This window comes from Stegodyphus dumicola, chromosome 12 (genome assembly GCF_044657685.1).
Source record: "Stegodyphus dumicola isolate Sdum_Otavi_A_Nest chromosome 12, ASM4465768v1".
Lineage (NCBI taxonomy): Eukaryota > Metazoa > Arthropoda > Arachnida > Araneae > Eresidae > Stegodyphus > Stegodyphus dumicola.
In genome coordinates, this window is record NC_140779.1 from 50,486,284 (window position 1) to 50,511,990 (window position 25,707).

The 25,707-nt window shown below is 32.0% G+C and overlaps 1 protein-coding gene across 2 annotated transcripts in view; it reads right to left on the reverse strand.

Annotated features, from left to right (window-relative positions):
* Nucleotides 1–25,707, reverse strand: part of LOC118182782 (uncharacterized) — a 154,117-nt gene that overhangs the window by 21,230 nt on the left and 107,180 nt on the right. For both annotated transcript variants that reach the window (XM_035352170.2, XM_035352171.2), the window contains exon 2: nt 17,210–17,626. In XM_035352170.2, coding sequence (XP_035208061.1) covers nt 17,210–17,582 — 373 coding nt within the window. In that variant the 5' untranslated portion in view covers nt 17,583–17,626. The remainder of the gene's footprint in view (nt 1–17,209; nt 17,627–25,707) is intronic.

Below are 25,707 nucleotides of genomic sequence, written 5' to 3' on the forward strand. Positions count from 1 at the left end.
TGTGTCAAAGGATAGTCATTATTTTTCTTACATAAAACCACCGGGCTAGCATAACTACTTGAGATGGGCGTTATGATCTTTTTACGTAGCATATCGGTGATATGCCATTCTATAATTTTTTCCTTATTCTTTTCATACCGGTATGCTTTGTGGCGAACTGGCATTGAATCTCCGGTGTCAATACTATGGTTAGTAACCTGAGTAAATCCTGGAATATCACTAAATAACGAAGCAAATTCACTTACCACTTGTCGGATTCTTCCTTGCTCGTCATTAGGCAGGTGGTCAAGATTTAACATCGGCGGTTCAGCCTTTTCTGCATGAACTGGTTTCATTGTCAGCTTAAGGGACGCTTCATTAAAATCCAGCGTTGCTTGTGCCTCTGAAAGAAAATCTATTCCTAAGATTATATGTGCTTGCAGATTCTTTACTATGAAAAACATAACCTTTACTTGTTCGTCCTTGATACGGATGTATAGCGGTAATTTACCTATGCACTTACATCTTTCTCCTTGCGCAGCTAACACTGTCGTATTATCCGAATTATATATGCGATATTTACGAAAATACTTCCTAAAAAAATCTTCTGCCACACAGGAACACTGCGCGCCTGTATCCAGGAGTGCGGTGGCTTGGATATTATTCACCAACACTTCAATCTTCGGAAGAGTCAAATTTTTCACCATTACTGTATTTAACTTGAAGGAAGAGGGGTTTTCGTGGCCTTCGGATTTCCGCACCCTCCCGTCAGCAGAAATCTGTTTTAGTTTAAATTATTTTTCATTTCCGTGCTTTCCTTCTTTTTCCACTGGCCTTGAGACTTTTTTCCTGGATTGCTATTGAACTGTCGACGTTCGCCGGCTGTTTTTGAATGCTCGGGTTACCTTGCCCACTGATTCGCTTTGCTTCCGTAGCCGTGAGCACTGCAAAGTGAGAGAAACAACAGTTGGCAGTTAACATCAGAAACTTCTTTGTAAAATTGTTCGAAAATGAAACATCGCTACGTTAAATAGGAAGTATGGCATATAAAACATACGGCTGTGTAAGATTTCTAAATAAAGTTTCAACCAATCATTTTATATAAACTTTACTGCTAATATAAACTATTGGACTAACGAGGTGAGAAGCCAGTGAAATGCTTCAGTAAAAGCCAAGTGATGAACCTGATAGGTAGTATCAGACTCATGATCTGTAATTTTCTTAAAGTTAAATGTAATGTCAGTGTGTAACTTAAACCTGTTAATAAATTATTGTTACACTATAAAGGACTCTTATGATCCCATCCAAAACGACCCCCTCATAAATTTAAAAAGACTGAAATTAGAAAAGAAGTATCATTCTTGAAGACGACTGAGACGACCAATTCATTTTTAAAGAAAATTAAACTAAAGATGTTTGTAACCCTTTTTTAATTGCTTCAGAGCTTCGGGAAATTACGAGAAAAAAAATTAATTCTAATACAGTTACGAATTTGAAAAGTTTGGATATTACTTATGTGAAATATAAAACTTTTGCTTCGGATTTAGATGAGAATCGGTTTATGAATATACTTTCCGAACTATATTGTTATACCTTGTCAATTGAGTTTCGAAATAGAATTTTACTGTTGAATGCAGAAGTATTCTGATTGTCTTTTCTAACCGGAAATCATACTCATAGTTATGCTAAAAATGTGTTGCTACAATACTGTTTTCCGGGACGGAAACGCTTTTAGTGTGCAGTCGAAGAGTATTTGAAGGGAGAGTGTTTGAAGGGAGGGCTTTCTATATCCTGTATAATTATTTCTCAAACTTTACCGCAGTGTCACCACTTGTTTCGACATTAAAATATCTCTTTTTCAAGGGTCATTCAGGAAATACCAAGTATGAAATATTTTACTTGCGTATTGAAGCACAACATTTTTAAGTGTACTGACTTGTTTTCCTTCTCAGCTTCCAAAAATCTATTAAAATATTCTTTTTGTAATCAGTGTTCAGACTTCATTTCAAATATTATTTATTTTAATTTTGACCGCCTAGTTTTTAGCAGTCTCGATCCTTCCTTTTTGTTTATATCCCTTTTAAAATAAATGAATGATACCACCAAATGTTATCCCTATGTATTATTTTTAAATAAATAATATTGCGAATATAACAGCGAGGTGCAGTGCTTAACACTCTATCGGAAATTCTAAACTATAGCAATGTGCTGCTTTTAAAAATTTTATGATTTTACTGTTGAATTCTGTGTGGAGTAAACGTAAAGAAAATTATCTTTAATAGTAAAGTTAAAAAAAAAAAAAAAAAAAAAAAAAAAAAAAAAAAAAAAAAAAAACAGGAAAAGTTGCATAGGTCCTTTGTTAAGAAAACTTAGCATTCAGATAAACTGGGAAAAGAATGGAAAAAAAAGTGTGCCAACATTTAACCACTCTATTGGAAATCCTAAGTATTCTTAGGACTTCCAGTGATTTTAAATATTAATTTAAATATTTTGTGATTTTACTTTTGGATTCAGTGCTGCCTAAATGCGACAAAAGCGATGTTTAATAATAAATTCAAAAAAAAAAAAAAAAAAAAAAAAAAATACGGTTAGGAAAAGTAGGTCCAAGAGCAGATAAGTAAACTCGAACCTCAATGAGAGCATGAAAAACCTTAACAAACAGGTAGGTAAAATCTGATACTTTTAATGTTATTATTTATTTATTTATTTCTCTCTACAGTGATTATTTTAAAATATCCATTTTTTCAGATAGAAATACGGATGAAAGGATTTGTTTTCAAATGATTGAAGCAATACATATATATAAAGGTAAACAATTTCATTTAGGAAATTATTCAATGAAGTATTTTGTTTTTCGACTTGTGTTTTTTCACTTTCGTTTTCAAAACTTTTCAAAGAATAGAATTCTTTTTTAAGATTATTCTAAAATCTTATTAGGTTTTACACTAAATTTTATATATTCCCCATTTTTGTTTTTAACAAGAGTAAAAAATTTTACTTCAATTTCATTAAATTAGTAGAAGAGAGATTTCAATTAATTTCAAAGTTCCTCCCCCCTGATGAAGTGACATTAAGGTTGGTTGAATTCCGCTTCTGTTTTTGTTCATTTTTATTTAAAATTCATAATGTTTGAAGAGGGGTTCTGCTTGTTTGAAATGTTTTGGTTTTAACATTTTTAAAGTTATTGTTGCATTTCTATGATTATTTGAAATTTATTAAATAGGAATTTCAATTTCTGGTCTTTGTGAAACATTAGTTCTAAATTTCTTACTTTATGTCTATATATATATCGATTTAAGGTTGTACGAACAATTTATGTCAAATCAGATTGAGAAGAGTGTGCTAAACACTCTATTGTTTGATTAGATATTAATTCATTTATCTGAATGCGGAACAGAAAAATCATAAATCATCTGTAACCAAAAATCAGACATAAGCACATACATGTGCGAGAGTATATTGCAGGAGTAATTTTTTTTATACTTTACGATTTTTGCAATTAGATATACTACGATTTTTTAACATGTGAATCTTTGTTGGGTTTCTAGCCGTATGTACCCGATTATACAAAAAATATTCTTAATAAATTCTAGAACGTTTTATTAGCTATTTTAACATGTTACTTAAATTTGATGTATAATTCTCTGTTCCACATTTAGATAAATGCTTAAATATTGAATTAAAAATCGAGTGATCGTCACTCTCTTCTCGAACTTATTTGACACTAACTCTTTGAACAAACTTGAGCTGCATATCATTGGAGATCATAAAAAATCGTTTCCATCGTAATTCCATGAAGCAAAGGCAGACAGGGATGTGGTATTTACCAAAACAGGAGATTACTTGCCAAAAATGTATGCCTTTGGTGTTTTGGTCATCAACCTGTTACAACTATGTATTTTGAAGTGTTAGCAGAATACAACTATGTATTTTGAAGTGTTAGCTGAAGTATGTAAGTGGTTTATTCTATTTGATTTTGAGTTGTCTTTTATTTTGTGATTAGATTATAGGATCTTTCGAAAGACGAAATGTAATCTGTGGAATTTTTCATAAAATTTCTTCATGACCTCTGAAGGACATTAACGGCTGTTAAACAGCCGACAAGTCACATTGGTGAATATTGCATCTTTCTCGGATAATAGACAAGCATTTGACAACAAAGCTGTAAGCATTTCATGAAGATGCTACGTATGTCCCTTGTATCAAGCTCAGACTACCTCGACATCCTAAAAAAGGTTTTGGTTTGGGTTTATGCGATTACGGCAAAGCCTCTAGGGCTATCCTGCATATGGGGAGGGAGGCTTTCATGGAGGACTTTCTAAGGGAAATCGGCTTGCATAAACGTTACACGTGGGGAAACACCTAAAACGCCGATGTAGCCAACCCGTTCGCGGGATTCAAACCTCGGGCAGACCTACCAGCGTTCAGCAACTTTAACCACTTGGCCGCTGGTGGGCTACCATTGCTAGAAAAGATCAATATTGCCTAATCACAAAGCTTCAACAAGAATGCTTCTCTTGCAACAGAAATTTAAATTCTTTCGAAGTTTTATATGCATCTAGATTTAAGACTGAAATTCTGAAGACTATTATACCCCAGTTCTCTTCTTGAACAAGTAACTTGCTAATGAGCGCCACCGACTTTTAGCGTTGCGGGAAAATTCCGTTCCTTATGGCGGACATTACAGACGCAGATCTCCGACTCCAATATGCATCAAATTCCCGCGCCGTGTCTATCAATTAGGGAATTGGAGGTCTTAGAGGAGTAAACAAATGGCCTGTAAGAAGACATCAAAGAGGGCGGGTGGGTAAAGAATGGAGACAGTCGTTCTCTTCTGGCAGAGTTCAGCTTTAAAGAGCAGACAAGGTTGCGACCCGACTCTCTTTCTCTCAGCTCTCCGAAGAGATTGATGGCGAGAAAGCGGCAGGCCAATTTATTAACAGAGAGCCCACGTCAAAATATCGGACTCCTGGAAGTGACAGATGTGTGGGGAGGAAGCGACAAAAATTAGGATTCCTGCCGTATAGGCATTGCTTCCGTGAGGCTGTCAAAAGAAAAATTATGTAATGCTTTCGAAGGCCACAATGTGTCTATTGTGCTTAGACGTCTATGTTTCTCTTATTTCATCTCTATCACTGAAGATTTTATTTATTAGGAGCTGTATGCTTGTATAGAGTGTATCGGAGACATGTGTTAATGAGCGTAGTTCACTGTTACAACGATGTTTTCAGATACGCTAAGTAAATGTCTGTTAACTCACAAATTTTGCTTTTGATTCTAGTTAATGTAACCAAGCTGTAAATGAATATTTTTATTAGATTATTGCTATGTATTAATACATTGAAGTTAAAAAAATAACAATTATGAATTTTTATCTCTATGAGTTGTATATTGTATACCTAGAGGTTTTAGTTTAAATTTTTTATTAACAAAGAATTTTTTTAAATTATTGTTAACCCAAAGGGCAATTTGCCCAAAAGCGCTATTAATTTCATTTTGGCATTTTGCTTTGATTTACTATAAACGGAGAATCCCTTTTTAAATTGTTGCCACCAAATATTAGAGCCCTGTATTATATTTAAAGAAATTAAATAATGAAGAATCTGCATAAAAGCATACGTTTCTCGTAGTGTGATAAAACAACAGTACCTAGAGCCATCCAATTTTGAATAACACACGTCTCCACCCTAGTATGGGCATCTGGAGGCCCGAATTTGGAATTTGTTTTATTTTCTATTTCATATTTTGTAAATGATTTATGAGTTTTTGATTAAGAAACTCAACGATTTCAAAGCAAGCAATGGCAGGGGGGAGGAAATTAATCTCCGTTGCGCGAGACTGTGTACCGGAAATTCTAAACATATTCTTTTAAATATTTTGTGATATTGCTGAATTGAATTTAATTTTATGGTTTAAGCGCAAAGAACATGATATTTAATAAATAAAGGTAACACACAAAACGTTAACAAAACGCCCTTTGGGCGTAATATAAAAGATGAAAGCTTTCAGAATTTTTTAGCACTTTTTTCATACTTTAAAAGTTGTATTCGCTTACATAGATATGCATATCAACATAAAGGTAACAGTTGTATAGAAACATGCTTAAAACATAAAGTAAAAATTTAAAAAATTTGATCAAATTTTTTTAAAATTTTCTTGAGAAAGAATTCTTTGGAACTTGAATTCTAGTGAAAATTATAAATTATGAATTTACACTTGACAAACTTCTATAAGTCACGAAAATTCTTCTAAAATTTTCCAGTGCATGTATATTTATATAAGCTTCATAATAAAATTTATCTCCATCCTTTGAATGTTTTGATGACTTGATATACTCCTTTTCAATTTTCAAACTAGTTTAATCGCTGTTTATAATTATGCGTAATTCCAAAATATTTATATATTACCAAAATTATTTCATTATATATATTAAGGAAACATAAATCACTATTGTTTTTTAAAAGAAATTTCCATAGTTACATCAAATATAAACAAAAACATTAAAGAATTTGCTTTTGTCTTGTTAAGCCAAGAATGCAACACAGTTATATTACTAATACCTGTTTGTGCGTAAGCTGTAAACTATCTGGAAACAGCTAACTCATTAACAAATATTGCATGAGTTTTTGTTTGTTTTTGTAAATGCGGGAATGGTTAGGAATGCGTGAATTAATAACAAATAAAATAGACTAAAACAACATTTTCACACCTCTGAGAATTTTCCTTAACAGTAGGACATTTAAAATTTTTGAAAAGCTTAGTTTAGATAGATAAGTACATATTGAAATTGTCTTTGCAGTAAAACTGTCACTTTCTTAAAATGTTTACAACTTAATTTGTTAACTTATGTATTCCTTTTTAAGAAACAGATTAATTTGCTCTTTAATAAACATGTATATAATTTAATATTTGATTCTATTTTTTACAATTATATTTAATTGCAAGATATTCATGTGCCAACCAAATTTTTTAAAACTATGCATTTATTAAATTAAAGAAAAGACTACTTCATTTAGGTAACTTTCCTATAAATTTTATAGGCATATTTTCTTTACTCAATTCATTTCCATTTTCTTTTAAAATGCCACAAGTGGAACTTATAAGAACTAAAGCTTCAAACTCAACTTTATACCTTACTTTCATAAATAGTTTATTATTAGATATGCAAAATCAATCGTAAAGCCCCGAAAGAAGAGTGAAAAAGGTAGTGGAGAATAGAAAAATGTCATAAATGAGGTTTTCCAACCTGTTTGTCGTAATATATAATTATCTTCCTTATAAGAAATTAGCAATTAAATTAAGAATATAAAAAAACATTTTTTTATTGCGTCCAAAATGCGTTTCTTTAACGTTTTGTGTGTTACTTTCATTTATTAAATATCATGTTCTATGCACTTAAACCATAAAATTCAATTCAACAGCAATATCGCAAAATAATTTTAAAATGAGCAAAGCTTTAGAACTTACGATACAGTCTCGCGCGCTGGAGATAAAAATGCGTGTGTGGTGTTTTTTATTTATTCCCCCCCGCCAGGTACAATGTTGCTATTGTTCGCTTTGAAATCGTTGACATTTATTCACCAGTCAAAAATCGTTAAATAAAAAATTCACTAAAGTGTTAAAAAATATGAAGACAAATTTCGAATTCCGAATTTGCGCTTCCAGGTGACCATATTTGGTGGCAACAATTTGAAAAGTGAAACGACATTTATAGTGAACCAACGCAAAATTCCAAAACGAAACTAACAGTCCTTCAGGGTAAATTGCCCCTTTGGACTAATAAGGATAAAGACACTCGATCAAAGTATATACATATAAAAAATAAATGAGTAGAAATCCTTTATAGATGCCTCTCTGTATTTATTTTGTGTACAACATAGGCTACTTAAGAATCAGAAGTATTCAAGGTCAGGAATGAAATCTTTTCCCTTTCCCCCTCCTTCCAAGACGACACGAATTGTCCGTGCGTTGGAACGGTACATTGTTCCAAGTCCAGCGAAGTAATGACAGGGGTTGTGTGACTGAAATGACCATCATTCTTCCCATAAATAATGTTTATCTCGGCACAGAAGGCGCTTCTTTGCGTTTTTGGTGGGCGGAGCGGGCGATTAAAACATCATCAATAATTCGTGGATGCGACATTTTCTTTGCGAGCGGATTGTTTTGCAATATTTCGATGAACTTTCCTCGCCTAAATGTTAATGTCGAGGTTTTTGAGGTCGACGAGTCACCGAACTGAAGATTACCAGCTCCGAAAGAAATGGGGATGAGTCAGAGGTAGTGAATAGTTTTGCTTTCCAATGAATTTTTATATAATTTTGGTTCTAGACCCAAAAACAGAAAACTTGAGGCAAACTCTCTGTTTACCACTTTTATGGTTTTATCAGCTATGTAAATATTGCTGATTGAAATTATATGAAGTATAAAATATTTCCCAAAACATTAAACACTTTTCTTTAAAAGTTAGGTTAGGATTTTTTTTAATATGACAAAGCGCCCGATGGTTACCTGCCTTAGGGAAGGACATCAAAGAGATACTGGCGTGTATTCTTGTTACTCATAGGGAACACCATGGAAAACAACTATAGAGGATGTTCACTCGTCTAGACTCAAACTACCAGCATTCAGCCACCTTTAAGGGGACTCATACACCTTAAAACCCATAAGATATTCGAATAGGTGACTGTTGCAAGAATTGGGATAACTTATTTATTTTAAAAGCAATTACTACCAACTTTTTACAGCTGACTACATAATATAGCTCCTTTCTGAAATAGTAATCAGAAAGCTTGTGTTGCCACAAATATTTTTATAATTTAATCCGCTTTGTGACAACATTTTTCGTCATGTTTCCGACTTGCGCGCACAGTTTAAAACATTCTGTTTCATAATTTAATTCCATGCTTAATATATAGCTTTTATAACATTTGGAAACTACTGTGAACCTAAAATTCTAAAAATTTCATGTTAAATTTTTATTTTATTTTGAGTTAAGTTTATAAAATGTATTTTATGAACAAAATTTTTAATGTTTTTGTCCATAAAATTTTTCAGTATTAAAATATTCATCAGATTGTTGGTTCAGTTAGAAAAGAGTGCCCATATAAAGAATTCCATCCAATTTCAAGTATGTACCATTAGCCATTTTTAAAATATCATGCGCGCAAGGTGGAAACATGGCGAAATGTTTTTTCACAAAGAGGATTAAATTACAAAAATATTTGTGGCAACACAAACTTTCTGGTTACTATTTTCCAAAGCAGCCATATTATGCCTTAACCATTTAATCAATGGTATGTTATATTTCCTTCGTTTTAGTTTAGTATATGTTGTATGAAATTAAATTTAGATATTTCAAACCAAGATTTGGGGAAAGCTGAAAAAAGGGGAGAGCATAAAAATTCATATTGGTCCTATTAAAAACCTTAACCAAATTGCAGAGGTATGACTAAATTAATAAAATAAAAATTTTAATCACTTCAGTGATCAAATATATGAACTAAATGTAGAATTAAAGAAAAATTAGGTTATCTCAAAAGTCATAAAAAAAACTGAGGAATTTTTCGTGATATTTACATCTTGAACATCTCAAAAATTAATTTTGTAATCATTTAATAAAAATATCATCTCTCTAAGAATGAATCATAATAAAAATAATCTATAATTTTAATGAAGAAGTTATTCTTTTTCACAAAATTTCACAAAATGCTTTTAAGTAATTTCAAAGGCGTAATGTCTGATTTTTAGGAAAAGGCATTAAAAAAAAATAAGAAGAAATAAGAAAAATAATTAAAAAAAAATAAGAAGAAATAAAAAATAAGAAAAATAATAATTAAAAAATTAGACATAGGAATAAAATGTTAAACTTAATATTAAAGTTTAACATTTTATTCCTACTTCTAATTTTTTATTTTTTAAAACGTATAATTGAAGAAAAAATATGCAACACTATATATAGATATTTTAAAAACTACATAAAAATTTGAAGGACCCATTGAAAGTGGAGAATGGGACTCGTTCTTCGTTTACCCCTAGGGAAACCAGGCCGTTTCACTCTGCATTTCTTAGAAAACAATAATATGAAAAGTATAGTAAAATAACAGTGTTAGCTCCTGTTGGAACTGTGGAGAAAATATGAGAACAGACGAATACTAAGCCTAAAGTGCGCCTTTCTGAGTAATATCAAGAACATAACGTCTAAATGCAAAAAGTTAATCACACATAAGCAGAAAATGCTTTGAACGAAGCTCGTACAGACTATGAAGTTTGTAAATGCAAAACAGTCATTCATACAGCAAGTTTTAATATATGTATCACTGTGAAATTTTTGTAAAATGTTTTCCAAAATTTACAAATTTGCAACAAAAATTGCATTTGAGTAAATTATCTACATTTTTTTTTTTTTCAGTTGTTAATTTTTGGCAATCAAGTAAATGTGAAAAGAAAGAAATATTAGAGATTTGCACTCCAGTTTACGCATTGGTACAAAATAGAAATGTGAAATCATTTGTGTTAAATGTGTCGTTTAATTCCAATTTATTAAAAAAATTAAGCAATACCGTGTTTTTATCTTCCGATGCAGCATTACTTTCAAGACAACAAATCTAGAAGATTTCAAGAAAATTTGTTTGCACATACTTCTACGTCGTACATAAGAAATCTACAAATTTTCAAATAAGCCAGTCCCTTTTAAGGGAATCGAGCTTGGAATGTACATATTTCTGATGTTTTTAAATTCTTTTCAAATAGTTTATAAATAAACTGAGTTAAGAATGCTAATTAATGTAAACTTCTTTTAAAACTTTCTTTGTTTAGTACATATTTCGTATATATACCATACTTCTTCGATTTTAAGATGAACTCTTTTGTTTCAATTGCATCAAAGAACAGAGGGGGAGATTAAATAAATAAATTAAGAAAACAAAACGCTTAAAATATATCTAGGACAATATTTTTATAATGTGGATCGATCTATTAACAATAGTTAATTTATTTATATTATCATTTTCGAAAAATAGGTCATACTTTGGAATAATTGTTCATTCGCAAAAATCTGAGTTCTAAAATACCTTAGATTTTATGACGCACACCATTTTCGAAGTTTGTATGGGAGAACATGGGGGGGGGTCATAGAATCTTAGAATTGAAGAATATATTGTTTGGATTATTTAGATTATGGCAAAGCTCCATCCTAAAGAAAAGGATAGTTTCGTGGAGTACTTTCTATGAGTAACTGGTTCGTATTCGCGTCAAATTTGGGCAAATTCCCATGCAGAAAGCTTATAGACTAGGATTCGAATTATTAATGTTTTACTTTCTTCGTTCCGCCGTAGGGTAGAATAGAAGAGATTTATTCATAAGTTTCTGTGTTATTAGTTTAAATGTTACCAAAATTAAATTGAATTCAATTAGGCAGAATTATAGGGTATTGATGGTACGTTTAATTCATTATAAATATATTTTAGATACGAAACAACAGTTTTTTAAAATACGTAGCTTAATCTGATCACAATAACTATTACTAATAAATTTTGGAATTTTTTCGGCTGTTTTTCTGCAGCAATATATAACTAATCCAAGTTTTATGTGCGTTTTTTTTTCAACAGTCACAGAGATCTGTGATAACACTAAAAATAACAAGGTGTTTCTGACTCACACCACTTTCACTCAATGGAATATTTGACAGCATTTGTCTTGGAAAAGTTATTTCAGCCTTGCGTGACCAGTTATTTCAGCTCGCTTATTTTCATATAATAATTTTCAAATTCTGCGCTTGCATTTGTAGAATTTTATGAAATATATTACTTATGAATTTCAATTTTTGGTCTTTGTGAAAAATTGGTTCTAAATTTCTTACTTTATGTCTTTACTGATATTTTTCAGTAGCTTACTGCGATGAAATATTTGTTATACAGTCAACATAGGTTAATGGGCTCACTTGTTAATTCTGATAACTCTTTTTTGGAGTTTGAAAAAACTAAACGTTAAAGTTTTAACCGAGCATACCAGCGGCTGAGCGATAAAATTCGCAGCACACTGGTAGTTCCTTCCGGGATTCTAGACCCGGCAAATGGGCTGCAATGCATGAGTGCTCTCGTGGTTTTCCTAATGTGTAACAAACCGGATTTCCGGATTAGAAAGTCCTCCACAGGCATCCCTCCCTTTCCGTATGGTGCCTAACAGAGGGGCACATAATAAAAAGAAATTTAAAAAAAAAAAAAAAAAAAAAAACGCTTTAACGAGCGAGGACTACTAATCTTAAGATGAGAATGCATGTTGGTTCTAGGAGACTTGATAGCGGTTTCCGTGAAGTAAATTCTCAGTGTATTGATTTATTTTTCCTAAAATTTTAATAATTTTTTTTTCCTATTTCTACTTTCCTATAATAAAGCTGACACAAACCACATGTAATTTTATTACATATCACAATACTTATGGCACACTAATTAAATAAAATGATGCTAATTAGTACTATCAATAATGAACATTATTGCAAAGGATTGGAATATCTACATTACTGCAAATCACACGAGAAGTATCTGCCTAAGAAAAGGAGTGCCTTCCTGAAGTGACTCGTATTTACGCTACTAAGAAAGCTACAAAAGAAAACTACAAAATCTCTCATGCAGTTAGTACAGACAAGCCTAAAAAAAATTCCTTATCATGAATCCAGGGAATGGTCTTCGTGTCTGTTACTGTTTGCTTTCCGTTCTCAAAAGAAAAAATAAAGAAATCCGAAAGGTTTCAGATTTTAAATTACGTCCAAAGGGGCGTTTTTTAACGTTGTGTTACCTTTATTTATTAAATATCATGTTCTTTGCACTTAAACCATAAAATTCTGTTCAATAGCAATGTCGTAAAATAATTTTAAAATGAGCCTATCTTTAGAATTTCCGATGCACAGTTACGTGCGCTGGAGATAAAAAGAGGTTTTTTCTCCGACGAGTGTTGCCATTGCTCGCTTTTAAATCGTTGAGTTTGTTACTCAAAAATTCGTTAAAGTTTTACAAAATATGAAATCGATCATAAAACAAATTTCAAATTTCAAATTTGGTCTTCCACATGCCCATATTCGCAGGAGGATGACGTCATTCAAAAGTCGATGGCTCTATGTACCGTTGTTTTATCACAATACGAGAAATATACATACATTTATGCAGATTTTTCCTTATTTAGTTTCTTTAAATATAATGCAGGACTCTAACATTTCGTGGCAACTGTTCGAAAAGTGAAACGGACATTTATAGTGATTCAACGCAAAATCACAAAACGAAAACAACAGTCCTTCAGAGACAAAACCCCTTCGGACTAAAAAAAAAAAAAAAAAAAAAAAAAAATGCAATCAAAGCTAAAAATGCAAAATAACTAGCTTTATGGGAAGTTACCCGGACAGATGGAGGTTCTCTCTCTCTCTCTCTCTCTATATATATAAATTCGCTCAAAGAGTAAAGAAGCAAAAGTAAGGGTTTAAATGGATTTTAAAAGTAAAAATCTAGCGCTATCGACGCTAAGGCTATAAATACTTTATGTAAATACTGCACTTTATTAATTTATAATTATTAATTATTTATTTACGATTATGTTTTAGGAAAAGAATGCAAAGCTATGGCAAACTGAAATTAATAAATGTTAATTCCTGATAAGACGGATAAAATATCAATAAACATGGAACTAATTCAGAAGAAGTTTAAAATTGCATGGATATTTATCAGAAAAGTATTTTTTAAATAAATAAAAGTACTTACATAAAAATAAAGTACATTGATTTAATGTAAATTATTGCTAGAAAAATATTATTTTTTTAATGGTCTGGAGCTTTATTTAATAGCCATTAGCCTTGCGCTACTACAAGGGTCAGAAGTGGTGGTCATATGATTATGGAAGCACCTATAACGAAAGTCTACATACACTATCCTGGAAAATGAAAAACTATTATAAAAGGAAAAAAAAAAAAAAAACAGCGCATAAATAAAGAACGAGTCGCTTTAGTTCTTTAAAATACAATTAAAAATAAACATTAAAATTTATTTAAAATTTTTAAAAAATTAATTTTTAATAAACACGAAAATTAATTTGCAAATTAATTATCCATATTTTAATGCTCCAATTAGATTCATCAGGGAGTAATTAATAAAACATTAAACATTTAACGAGTTCTGAATACCTATTAAAGTTAAAAATTAAAACTAATATTTTTAACAAACTGATAAAATAGATTCATTTACTTAAACTAATAAATTTAAAAAACAATTATTTTAAAAGTTTCTTTTTATCTTTTATCTTTTCAATGAACAAAAACCCCATTCTCTAGTACTCAAAAATGTACCCCAGCATTAGTTCAGACCTCGAATAAAATAAAAATTCAAAAATACAAAAATATGCAAAAAGACAAACATGAAAAATTTGTATATATATATGTGTGTGAGTCTAAGAAAAAAAATATTTTCATGTGCATATTTTAAAAAAGAAACAGCAACTAAACAACGCATCGAAAACTGAAGTCATCTAGGTATAATAGGTAAATAATAATATACTACAATAAGGTTTTTAGGTTTGGCCCAAGGAAAGATATGACTTCGTGAACAACTTTCTACGGAAAATTGGCTCTTCCAAGTCACATGTGAGGAAAGCCACGAAAAGAGCCAATAAAGCCAATTCGTTTGTCTGGAATCGAGTCAAGGTCGAACTACCACTGTTCAGCATCTTTACCGCTCAGACAGTGGGCCGATGATTGTTCTTTTAAAAATATAAAAATGAATATCCCTTTTTCAGTTTTATGTAGTGGTTATATTTAAAATTCATATTCTTTTAACAGAATAGAGAGTGTAGGAAGATCTCACTTCTAAGAAAACATAAGAATCATTTTATTACTGAGAAACTTTTAAAAAAGTATTCCAGTCTCAGAAAATCACTATATAAAAATTTTTTAGCACAATCCTCTTGTTTTTGAGTACAATTCTCAATCTTCTTTTTTTAAAATATTCTCAGATTTCATGAAGAAATATAGTGCACTTTTCTAATGGCTGGTTTAAGCAAAACATTCCGTTTTTCTCAAGTTTATTGACAATATTAAAAAAAAAAACTGACGTTCAAGCTCATTTAACTTACCATATACGGAGATTTCCGTTTATATCTCGTACGTATAAACTCCATACCTGAAGACACACACAAAAGGAAAAATAAACAAATAAATAAATGTTGAAGGAAATACTTCCGGCTTGCTAAATTCAATACTAAAACAGAATTGAGATTTTATTATTATTATTATTATTATCACGTCGATAAAAACTGAAAGCTTTCAGTTAAGTTTCGTTTTAATCTTTAAAAAAATTAGTACATTACAAAAATTTAATTCTTGATGATATGTATTGTAAAATGGCCGTTAGTTTGAAAATAGGCATATGGAACTTCTGTGCAATACTAATTAATTATATTGACACTATTATTTAGCACACTATTGCTTATTGCATAGCTAATTGCATCACTATTATTTTATTATAACACTGACACTATTTTTATTGAATAACTAATTGCATCAATATTATTTGTTAATATAATTAATTGCATTGCTATTTTACTTATTATAACATCAACACTATAATTTATTGCATAACTAATTGCATCAGTATACACTGAATTCCATTTTTAAATTTCGGAAGGTATTTTGTACAATAAAAGTACTTTGAATCAAACTGAAGGAGAAAATTTTCAGTATAAAATTTTAAATTAGGCAAAACAACAAACTTTCTTTTGCTTTGATTTTGAATAAATTTCGATCGATTTAGACCACGATCAGACACAAGAGCGTCAAAAGACGGCGATGATACTTCCTTGAAACCGAAAGTTTTATTTATCAGCAAACAATCTTAAATAAATAAATAGCGTATTTATTCAAAATAAGACCCACTTTAAAATGTAAGACCCTCCTTACATTTTAGGATAAAATTTAAAAAATGGAGGTGTAGGTGAATACTTTTAAAATTTTAAAATGCAATAATTCTGAGAAAGAAAACCTTAATTTTTTTTTTTTTTTCTTTCCCTCGGAATTTCCTTGACACAGTATCATTTAGCTATGGTCTAACGACATGCATTGTCACCTGCTTTTTGTTAAGCGTACCAGAGACCTGTAAAGTTTGGTTTTGTTTATTTGATTATAGCAAAGCACTCTAGGGCTATCTGCCTGAAGGGATTTATGCCTTCGTGGAGGACTTTCCAAGGGGATCTGGCTCGTGTCCGCGTTGCAAGTGGGAAAAGCAACAAAAACACCCCTCTTCGCCGAGAATCGAACCACCAGTGTACAGCGACTTTACCGCTCGGCCGTTATCTTATAATGTTTTAACTGTGATCATAACGAATCAGTTAATTTGATATTAAATGCACATTTGATGATATTGATCTATTAATCAGTATACTCGCCTATAATAACCTGCTAGAATAAAAATATGTAAAATATATAGAAAAATTTTTGAACAAAAATGTAACAAAAAGCAGGGGCTTATTTTTGAGTAAATTCTGTTTATGCGTGTTTTCGACGGCTATCTGAACTTACATGATAAATTAATACTTTAGGTAATAAATAATAACTTAATTGAAAACAAAAATTTACTCCGCACCCAACATACAAAAAAAACGTAAACGCAGACTAATGGCTATATCTATAGAATTTTAAACAGTATTAATGTTTGTTGGCCTTAGTTAAATGTTACGTTACGTTAAGTTACGTTAATTAAATTATTCATTATTCTCCCACAGTACGATAATTACATATGTGGTTTATTGAGAATGCGAAGAATGTAATTTTCACATGATACAATGATACATAATGTAACTTTTTCATACCATTTTGCAACTTCATTTATCAAAATAACCAACCAGTTTTTGGAACAAAAATATAATCGAAAAAAATAAAAAGTGGGGAGTCTTATTTACTAGTAAATACGATATATATATTTTCAAAATAAAATCAACAAAATTGAGGAAAGAGAAAAAAATATCCTTTCCAGAAATAGAATAATACTAAAGAAATAAAGAAAGAATATACTAAAAGTATAGAATAATACTAAAAAGAAAAGAATAATACTAAAAAGAAAAGAATAATAAGAAGAAAGAAAAAATAAAAAGAATAATACTAAAGAAAGAATAATATTAAAAGTAAGCAATGGAATTCGACTTTCTTTAATTATCAAGAAATATGGGAATAATAATAAAAATAATAATAAGTGCAACTTACCCATCTTTCCTGAAGACGAATTTTGCAGCTGTCCTTCGGGTAACTGCTGTTTGTTCCAATACATGTTATCTGGGCTCTGCCTATAGAAATCACTTGCTTCGGGCGGATGATTATTAATGGAGTATGAGTAATAATAATTAGTCCTTTGATTAATGTCAGCAACATATGAAGGTCCATGTTCATAACTGCCATGCGGTATTGTACTCGGTTGTTGCATGACACAATTGGCTCCAGAGTCTGAAAAACTGCAACTAGCCATTGGGAACTGGTCGTTGGCACTCGTTCGCATGGCGAAAGCTTTTCCATCAGGTTCTGGGAGGACTGACAAGTGTCCGTCATGGTAGGGGACTTCGTCTAGCGAATCATGTGACATGGACGAAACCAATAGTCTGATTAGACACTTTTGGCCACCGGGACCTAGAAGAGGGGTTGAACAAAAAAAAAAAAAAAAAAAAAAAAAAAAAATCACAAGCTGCCCATTGACATCCGTAAACAAAACTAAGGGAACTTGATTTTATGCGCTTCCGCGAGCTGTTTTCAAGCCTCTTTCCTCAGGCGATATTCATGTTAACAAAGTAAATGATGAGGATCGTAAAATCCCTTTACTGAACAGGATTTCAGATAATAAACCGAGTCTAAAGCTTTATTATTCTTGAGTATATTATTTTCTCCAGGTAATTTAATGGTGATCATAACCAGCATGAATTAATTTGCTATTTGTGACACTGATCTATATACTTGCAGGATTTCAATATTCAACCATTTATTGTGCTTAAAACACTTCATAAATTTAAAACAGAAAATAAAAATCTAGGAAAGATTTCTTAAATGATATATTGATAATGCTTGTACTATAGTGTACCTATAGTACAAACAGCATATGATAATAATTTAATATCAGTTTGATGCTGATATTGGATTATTATGTATTAGATAATTGTAGCTGATCTTGGGCAGCAGACTATACTTGGATTATATATATTTTGGATTTAAAAGATGATATTAGATTACTATTTTAGAATGCTGCAATTCCATTTTAAAGAGGCGGATTTCTCAGTAAATATAAAGCCTAAATTATATCATACCAATGGCCCAAGTTCGTTGCCATTTATCTGAAATACTTTTCTTTAGAAATGAATGAAACCTTCCGTATCTTAATTTAGGGCCATATTCTTTGAAGGCAAAAACCTCTAGATAAAATATAAAAACGCATTTCTTAGATTTATACTCTAAAAGTAAACGATACTTGCGAGACTTCTCGAAACAGTATCCAATTTCTTTCAGGAAAAGCAAGTATCGCATAAAAATATAAACACTGATTACTTCCATAGCCTGCAAAGTAGTAAAATTTATGACGTGAACAAAAACAATACGGCATAAAAACTACAAAATACCTACACAATTAGAGAGTTCTTTAGGATCCGAACTGAGATCGAACTACCAATATTCAGCAGACTATAAATAGGCCTTCAGGCATTTTTCTCTCCTTTACAAAAAAGGTTACCAAATCTTGAACTGAAATTTGTATGTAATATATATGTAGGAATCAGCTCATCTAAAAATGCATAATAGTGTAAAATTTAGCTGTTGATTTTCTACAAAGACAATTATAAATATTATAAAAATTAACGATATTTGGTGGCACAGCATTAGTTGATAACTAACTGGTAAACTATGCAGCCAATACAAAATTTTATTACCCTGAAATAGAAACAAACTCTTCAAGTTTTATTTACATACTTCATAAATGTTCATTATTCTCACTTTCGCTAATCGGCAGACATCTATGTATTAATTCGCTTCGCTCATGCCAGTATAAAGATCATCAATGACAAAGCGTCCAGGATTCTGAATATTAGCGGGAAGTGGAGGAACAAAGATAAGATCCTTGTGCAACCCTAACAAGAAAAAAATCACGTGAGATTAAATCCGAAAATCGGGATGACCATCACATCAAAGCATCCCTATCTATGCGTCTTACCTATATTTAAGGCAAATTTTAATTGATATAGTCTAACAAATGGTATTGACATCTGCATCAATTTTTGAAGGAGATACTCATTTCGTTTGGATGCTCTGTATAATGCTGGTAAAATATGGTAATTTAACAGCATACAATTGTCTCGTTGAAAGACGTAATCATCATTGTTTCCATTTATTTGTGATATCAGCCATTTACTGAACATGCTTGAAGCAAATCTTCCGATAAAATCGAGTTCAAATTTCGGAGAATGCGTTGACTGCCCTATAGTTTATGTGATTTCTAATTATAATGTGAATATGAAACATTTTCCTCAAAATTCCTCAAAAAAAGCATGCTTTCTTTATGTAGATAGCTTTTGGTTACTTTGTCATAATCTAAACAACCCAGTCCAATTCTTGAAGGGCCCACCAACGGCCGAGCGGTAAATCGCTAAACACTGGTAGTTCGGTCCGAAGTTGGAATCCCGCGAACGGGCTGGCTGCATGGGCGTTTTCATGATTTTTCCCATGTATAAGGTGTATACAAGCCAGTTTCCCTTAGAACGTCCTCCACGAAAGCATCCCTTCCCTTAAGCAGATAGCCCTCGAGGTTTTGCAGCAATCTCATAAACCATAAACCAATTCCTGATGCTGACAGATAAGTACACGTATAGGTATATATGAACAAAGACACCAACCGAACACTACCCGGGCATCAAGTTCTACGTCTGATCATTGCTCATACATTTCAAATAATTCTGAAAGTTGTTGTAAAAAATTAATAATCGCTTTAAAGTCATATATAGTAAAGTAATGGAATACAAGAAACGTATGGTAAATATAATCACAATCAAATTTTGAAATTTTAAGGATTTCAGATATTTCAGAGGCTGAGTAATGTAAAGATCTAATTTTGTAAAATTTAGTGAATGTGTTGTGAATAATTTATATAATTACGAAAAGTTAATAATAATTAGATATGCTCCCCGATGTATAAGTTATATAAGTTGGCAACAGCTTTGCAGTAATAATAGCTTTCTAAAGAAGCTGTGGGGTTTTTAACTTCGTATTTCATGTAGGAGTTTGAACTACTTCGCGGCTGTTTTAGATGAAATTTCTTTGAGAAAGAAAAGCAAATATAGATCTGGATCTTCACATTATGTTAGCTCTGGCAGAGATTTCTTAAAAAGAAATGAGAATGATGAGGTTAAAGCTATACCGGAATTTAATTAAAAATCATCCGCACACAAACTGTAAAATCAAATTTACAGATTAATAACGACTACTATTGAGAGAAAAAGTGAAAATCTGAGGACCAATATTAAACAGCACATAATAAGTATATTAATAAAAGCATCGTAAAACTCATTCGAGGTAATAAGCGCATATTTGAACATTACTATTTTTAATTACATCTGCAAAATATCCGAAATGTTTAAGTAATAGAACGATTTTCTTAAAAGTCCCAGATCGTGTTGCGCAAGTGAACCAAAACTGTCGAATTTTCATACTTTAAATCCTGTTAGAACCCCTTTCCTGGGTCTTGAAAAACAAGAAACCGGACTTTATTTGTTGCTGACTTTGTTGCTGTTCTCAGAACTAAGTCTTATGAAATTTTTCCCGTTGTCAGTTTGACCGCCTTAGACCGCCCAAGGACTTCCCACACGATATGAATGAAGAGACGAGGACACGCAGAGAAAAACATGTGTAGCGAAAGGGAGGGAAAACATTTTGCACCCTTTAGTGTGGAAACTCCCACGGGACAATGGCTCCGCTCTGAAACTCAAACAAAACACCAGGAGACAAATGCAACTGATAGATCTATTTTGAAACTGTTTGAACTTAGCGACTTGTCAACGACCAGAATCTGCGCCTAACATCCTCTTTACTTACGATGTTCTCATTCAGGTGTTTTCATTTCCCTAAAGCCAGTTCTTTGACAATGCAAGTAACTTTTAGGTGTTGTAAATTAATCAACACAAGACTGACTAGAGTTGCTACTTGTGAGGTCTCCCACCTGCTTTTGTGGTCTCCCAATATGCGCTTCTCCGCCTCTACTAAATTTAGTGTCTGCGTTATAACACAAACGATAATACAGTAATGCTGATATCGGAAAATTCTATGAATTATAGAGAAAGATGTAATGTATTTGAAGCTACTTTCGATGGCTTTTTTATGCTTTTATTTTGAAGTATTTATAACATTTGTTAAATAAAGTATTAAGCTTAAAAATTAATCATACCATAAAATTTCCTATGATCCGAAGGAAAATGACAATCATCTATACGAAATGGTTCACAGAAACTTTGGTTTTCTAAAAACATGATCTTTATTCGAGACTTAGTCGTCTCGAATAAATACCATGCTGGGAATTTTTTTAATTGAAAAGGGATAAGTGACAAAAAACTTGTTTCGTAGGTAGAAATGGTGAGTTCCATATTTTATAAAGGCGTTGTTCTCAGTCTACCCAAGAATTCGCCATCACACAATTCCATTCTCATCAAGCAATGTCTGGCTGTGTCATTATTCATAATCCTCGGATACCTCTGAGATGGTTATTTTAATAACATTGAAAAGATTCAGAAAACTGCAACCAGAGAGTTAAACAGCATTTCAAAAGATTACAGTTTTACAAAGGAATTCAGCAGTTGCATGAACACGCCGAGCATTATGAAAACTTGCAAAGTTTGGTTGGTTTGGTTTATTTGATTATTGCAAAGCTCGAGGGCTATCTGCCTAAAGAGAGGGGTGCCTTCGTAGAGGACTTTCTAAGGGAAACTGGCTCGTATACAGGTCTTGCAAAGATTGTATATTGAAGTTTAAGAGATAAAAATGCTGTTTGCTCCAACTTTCGAATTCGTACAAATCTAAAATTTCGAAGCGTACTCTGTATATATGCTTATTCTGATCTCTTGTATCAAATACTTCATACTTAGTGAATGTACTATATAAGTATATACTTCATACTTAAAATGTACAGTGGTATTTTCTTTAACATGCGTAATTATGTAACTATACATGTGTAATCACTAACTGGGTCCGAAAAGTTTTCCTTTTGCTTAATTTTGATATACATCCAAAATAAGCTTCAAATACGTGTTGCTTTTAAAAATTCTCTTGGGATCTAATTTCTAAAATTACATATACTACTGAGCATTACAAAATGGTATACTTTACCTTATAACCTTATAACGTAATATATTTTACATTACAATACCGTATATTTTTTGATTCTGAAGCGTCATCTCAAATATCTGCTTGCAATTTCATAAGTAATTTGTGTAGCATAGGAAAGGTTTTACAAGAAACTTAGAATGTGGATTTGCTAACAATGGGGAAGAAGGGACATGGATATGTAACATACCCTATGCTCATTCACGATTAGTAGAATGACTCGGTCACGTGAACACATATATGTTTTGCCGGCACGTAGTCCTTATTTCTGAAAAAAATTGCTGCCAATCCATGCAGCATAAGCTTTGCAAATTACCTTTCTAATTTTAATACGCTTTATCAATGCAGCAAAATGATTCTTTTGAAAACAAATGCAGTTTTGTAATGTTTTGCCAAAAGGTATGGAATATTATAATAAAATTATTTAATGGAACGTTTTTAGCCCAAAGCGACGATAGCCCATAAGGGGTATTAGTTTCAAGACGGCATTTTGCGCTGAATCACTTTAAATGTCCAAATCACGTTTCGATGTATTGCCACCAAATATTATCGTCCTGTATTTTATTTAAAGAAATTAAATAATGAAGAATCTGCATGAATGTATGTATGTTTCTCGCATTGTGAAAATAGGACGGTACTTAGAGCCATCAAATTTTGAATAACGTAATTCTCCATCCGAACATGGGCACTTGGACCCCCGGATTTCGAATTTGTTTTATTATCTATTTCATATTTTATAAAACTTTAACAATTAACAAACTCAACGATTTCAAAGCGAGCAATGGCACTACTGTACAATATATATATATATTTTATCTCCAATACACGAGACTCTGTATCGGAAATTCTAAAGATATGTTTTTTTAAAGTATTTTGTGATATTGCTGTTGAATTGGATTTTGTGTGGTTTATGTGCGAAGAACATGATATTTAATAAATAAAGGTAAGTAACACACAAAACGTTAAATAAACGCCCATTTGGGGGTAATATAAAAATGAAAGCTTTCAGGCTTTATTTATTTTGTTTAGATTACTATTTCCATGTCGTTATTTTTATGAATAATTTATACTATAAGTACTACAAAAATGTTTCTAACGGAATGTTTTGCGAAACTCGTTTACGAAAATATTCTGTTTAACTCTTTTCTATCTGTGCAATGTGTGTTTTAACTCCCATCACAAGATTAAAAGATCTAAAAATGTATGGAAGTAGTTGTCAAAAGCGATCTTGTTCATACTGTCATTTTCTTCATTTAGTAATATTTGTATTAATTTATGTTTATATTATGCACACATATGCCTCAGATTTTTTTTAATCGTAAGATAATGCAGTTAATGTTACAACTCAACACTACCCCCCACTTCCGTCATAACTTTTGAATTACGGTCTGTCTGTTGACAATATATTTAAGCTGTAACATTTCTTTATTTAATTGTATTCTTGTTCTACTCTCTCTAATTTATGCACATAATGCTTCATCTTAGATTATTTTAGTTTACCGTATGGTAGCGCAGATTACGGTTAACGTTAACTTTGCAGGTCAGCTTCTCCCTCCCTTCGGTCATAACTTTTGAATACGGTTTATATGACTGTTGGCTTTGGTATCTTTGTGCTAATTCTTTTTCAGACATTTCCTGCTGCGGGGATGAGGGGGGAGGGCAGTGAACAAATTCTCCCTCGGACCAATTACGTACATTTCTCTCAACATTGCAGCCCGTCTCTGCCGTGAATCACAATCCCACAGCTTGTAGGCGGGATGACAAAGGGCCTTTCAATATGCAGTGCATACGAGCCACAAAACATCTCTTTCGTAAAACCGACAAAGGCCTTCAAAAGAGGCAACATAATAATGTTGACCCATGGAAACAGCATAAAGCGAAAGCGACTTGATTGGGTGATTGTACCAGATGGACCTTCTAAGGCTGTTCGATTTTTGCGATGCACATTAGCGACACCAAGCATAGGTTAGTGATGTTATCAGTAAAGAGCCAAGTGAAAGCAATTACCATGTTACATGTGCATGAGATCATGACTCTTAATGTCTTGCAGTGCTTTCACCCGCGAGGAAGGTAGATCTCAAAGAAAAGACATTTTGCTGCCTTTCTTCATAGGGTTAACCGTACGCCCTTTTCCAACTACAACTCATTGCAAGCTTTTTGTCTTTCGTTTGAGTCTTAAATTTAACCCTCACTCTCATTAACAAGGGAAGGGACTGATGCTTCGTTTAAGCCAAGCATGATTTTTGTGAGACCTTACAAGAAGGCTTCCCTGATATGTTAAATTCCGGAATGTGATACATTGATATGAACAACGCAACTCGCTTCTTCCACTCAGAATTATAATGCGTCTCATAGCCATTATCTGCTCAGACGTAAGAAGAATTACTTAGACTATATACTATGTCAGTTTCTGTTCTTCAAAAATGTAGTCCTTTCAGACTTGTCAGACTTTCCCTTGACAGAATAAGACAAATGAATGCAAATTCAGCCGGAGTTCACCTCTTGGCGAAAGAACTGACTTCATTAATGTGAACGGCTGAGGACAAACACATGAGGGTTATCTGCCTAAAGGCTGAGATTCGTTAAGGACTTTTTGACAGAAAATTATTCATGTTCACTATGACATGGGGAAAACATAAAATTGCCTACGTGGCCAGGCGGGATTCGGATCGAACCACCAGGGTCTAGCTGTCTTAACCGTTCTCTCGACGATTTCCAGATTCGTTCTTTCACGTCGTGCCGATTTATTCTCTGCTATTCTCCATCACCTTCATCAGTAATCTTTACAGATGGATTCTTTTGCGCTTCGTTCTCTTTTCAGAGCGTTATTATTCGGGGGGGGGAAGAAACGTCGCATGATAAATGTTCATTGGCTTGTTACATTTGACAGTCTGATCAATACGTCTTCGGAAGAATTTTAGAACAATGGCCACGCGTGACAGCAATTTTGTTTTCAATCATATGCCATTATTTTAAATTCACTACTTTAAATTTTTTCAAGCATATTAGTTTAAAATATGATCATGAGTTTATCGAAACCAGAATTTATTGAAACCAAATGTGGTCACCCAAATTCGAAGATAGATCATGTATATTAAAAAAAAAAAAAAAAAAAAAAAATCTGACATTTTTCAGATTTTAAATTACGACCAAAGGGGCGTTTTTTTAACGTTTTGAGTGTTACCTTTATTTATTAAATATCATGTTCTTTGCACTTAAACCATAAAATTCAGTTCAAGAGCAATATCGCAAAATAATGTTAAATTAAGCATATCTTTAGAATTTCCGATATACACAGTCTCGCGAGCTGGAGATAAAAGTATTTTTTTTCTATATAACGTTGCCATTTCTCGCTTTTAAAG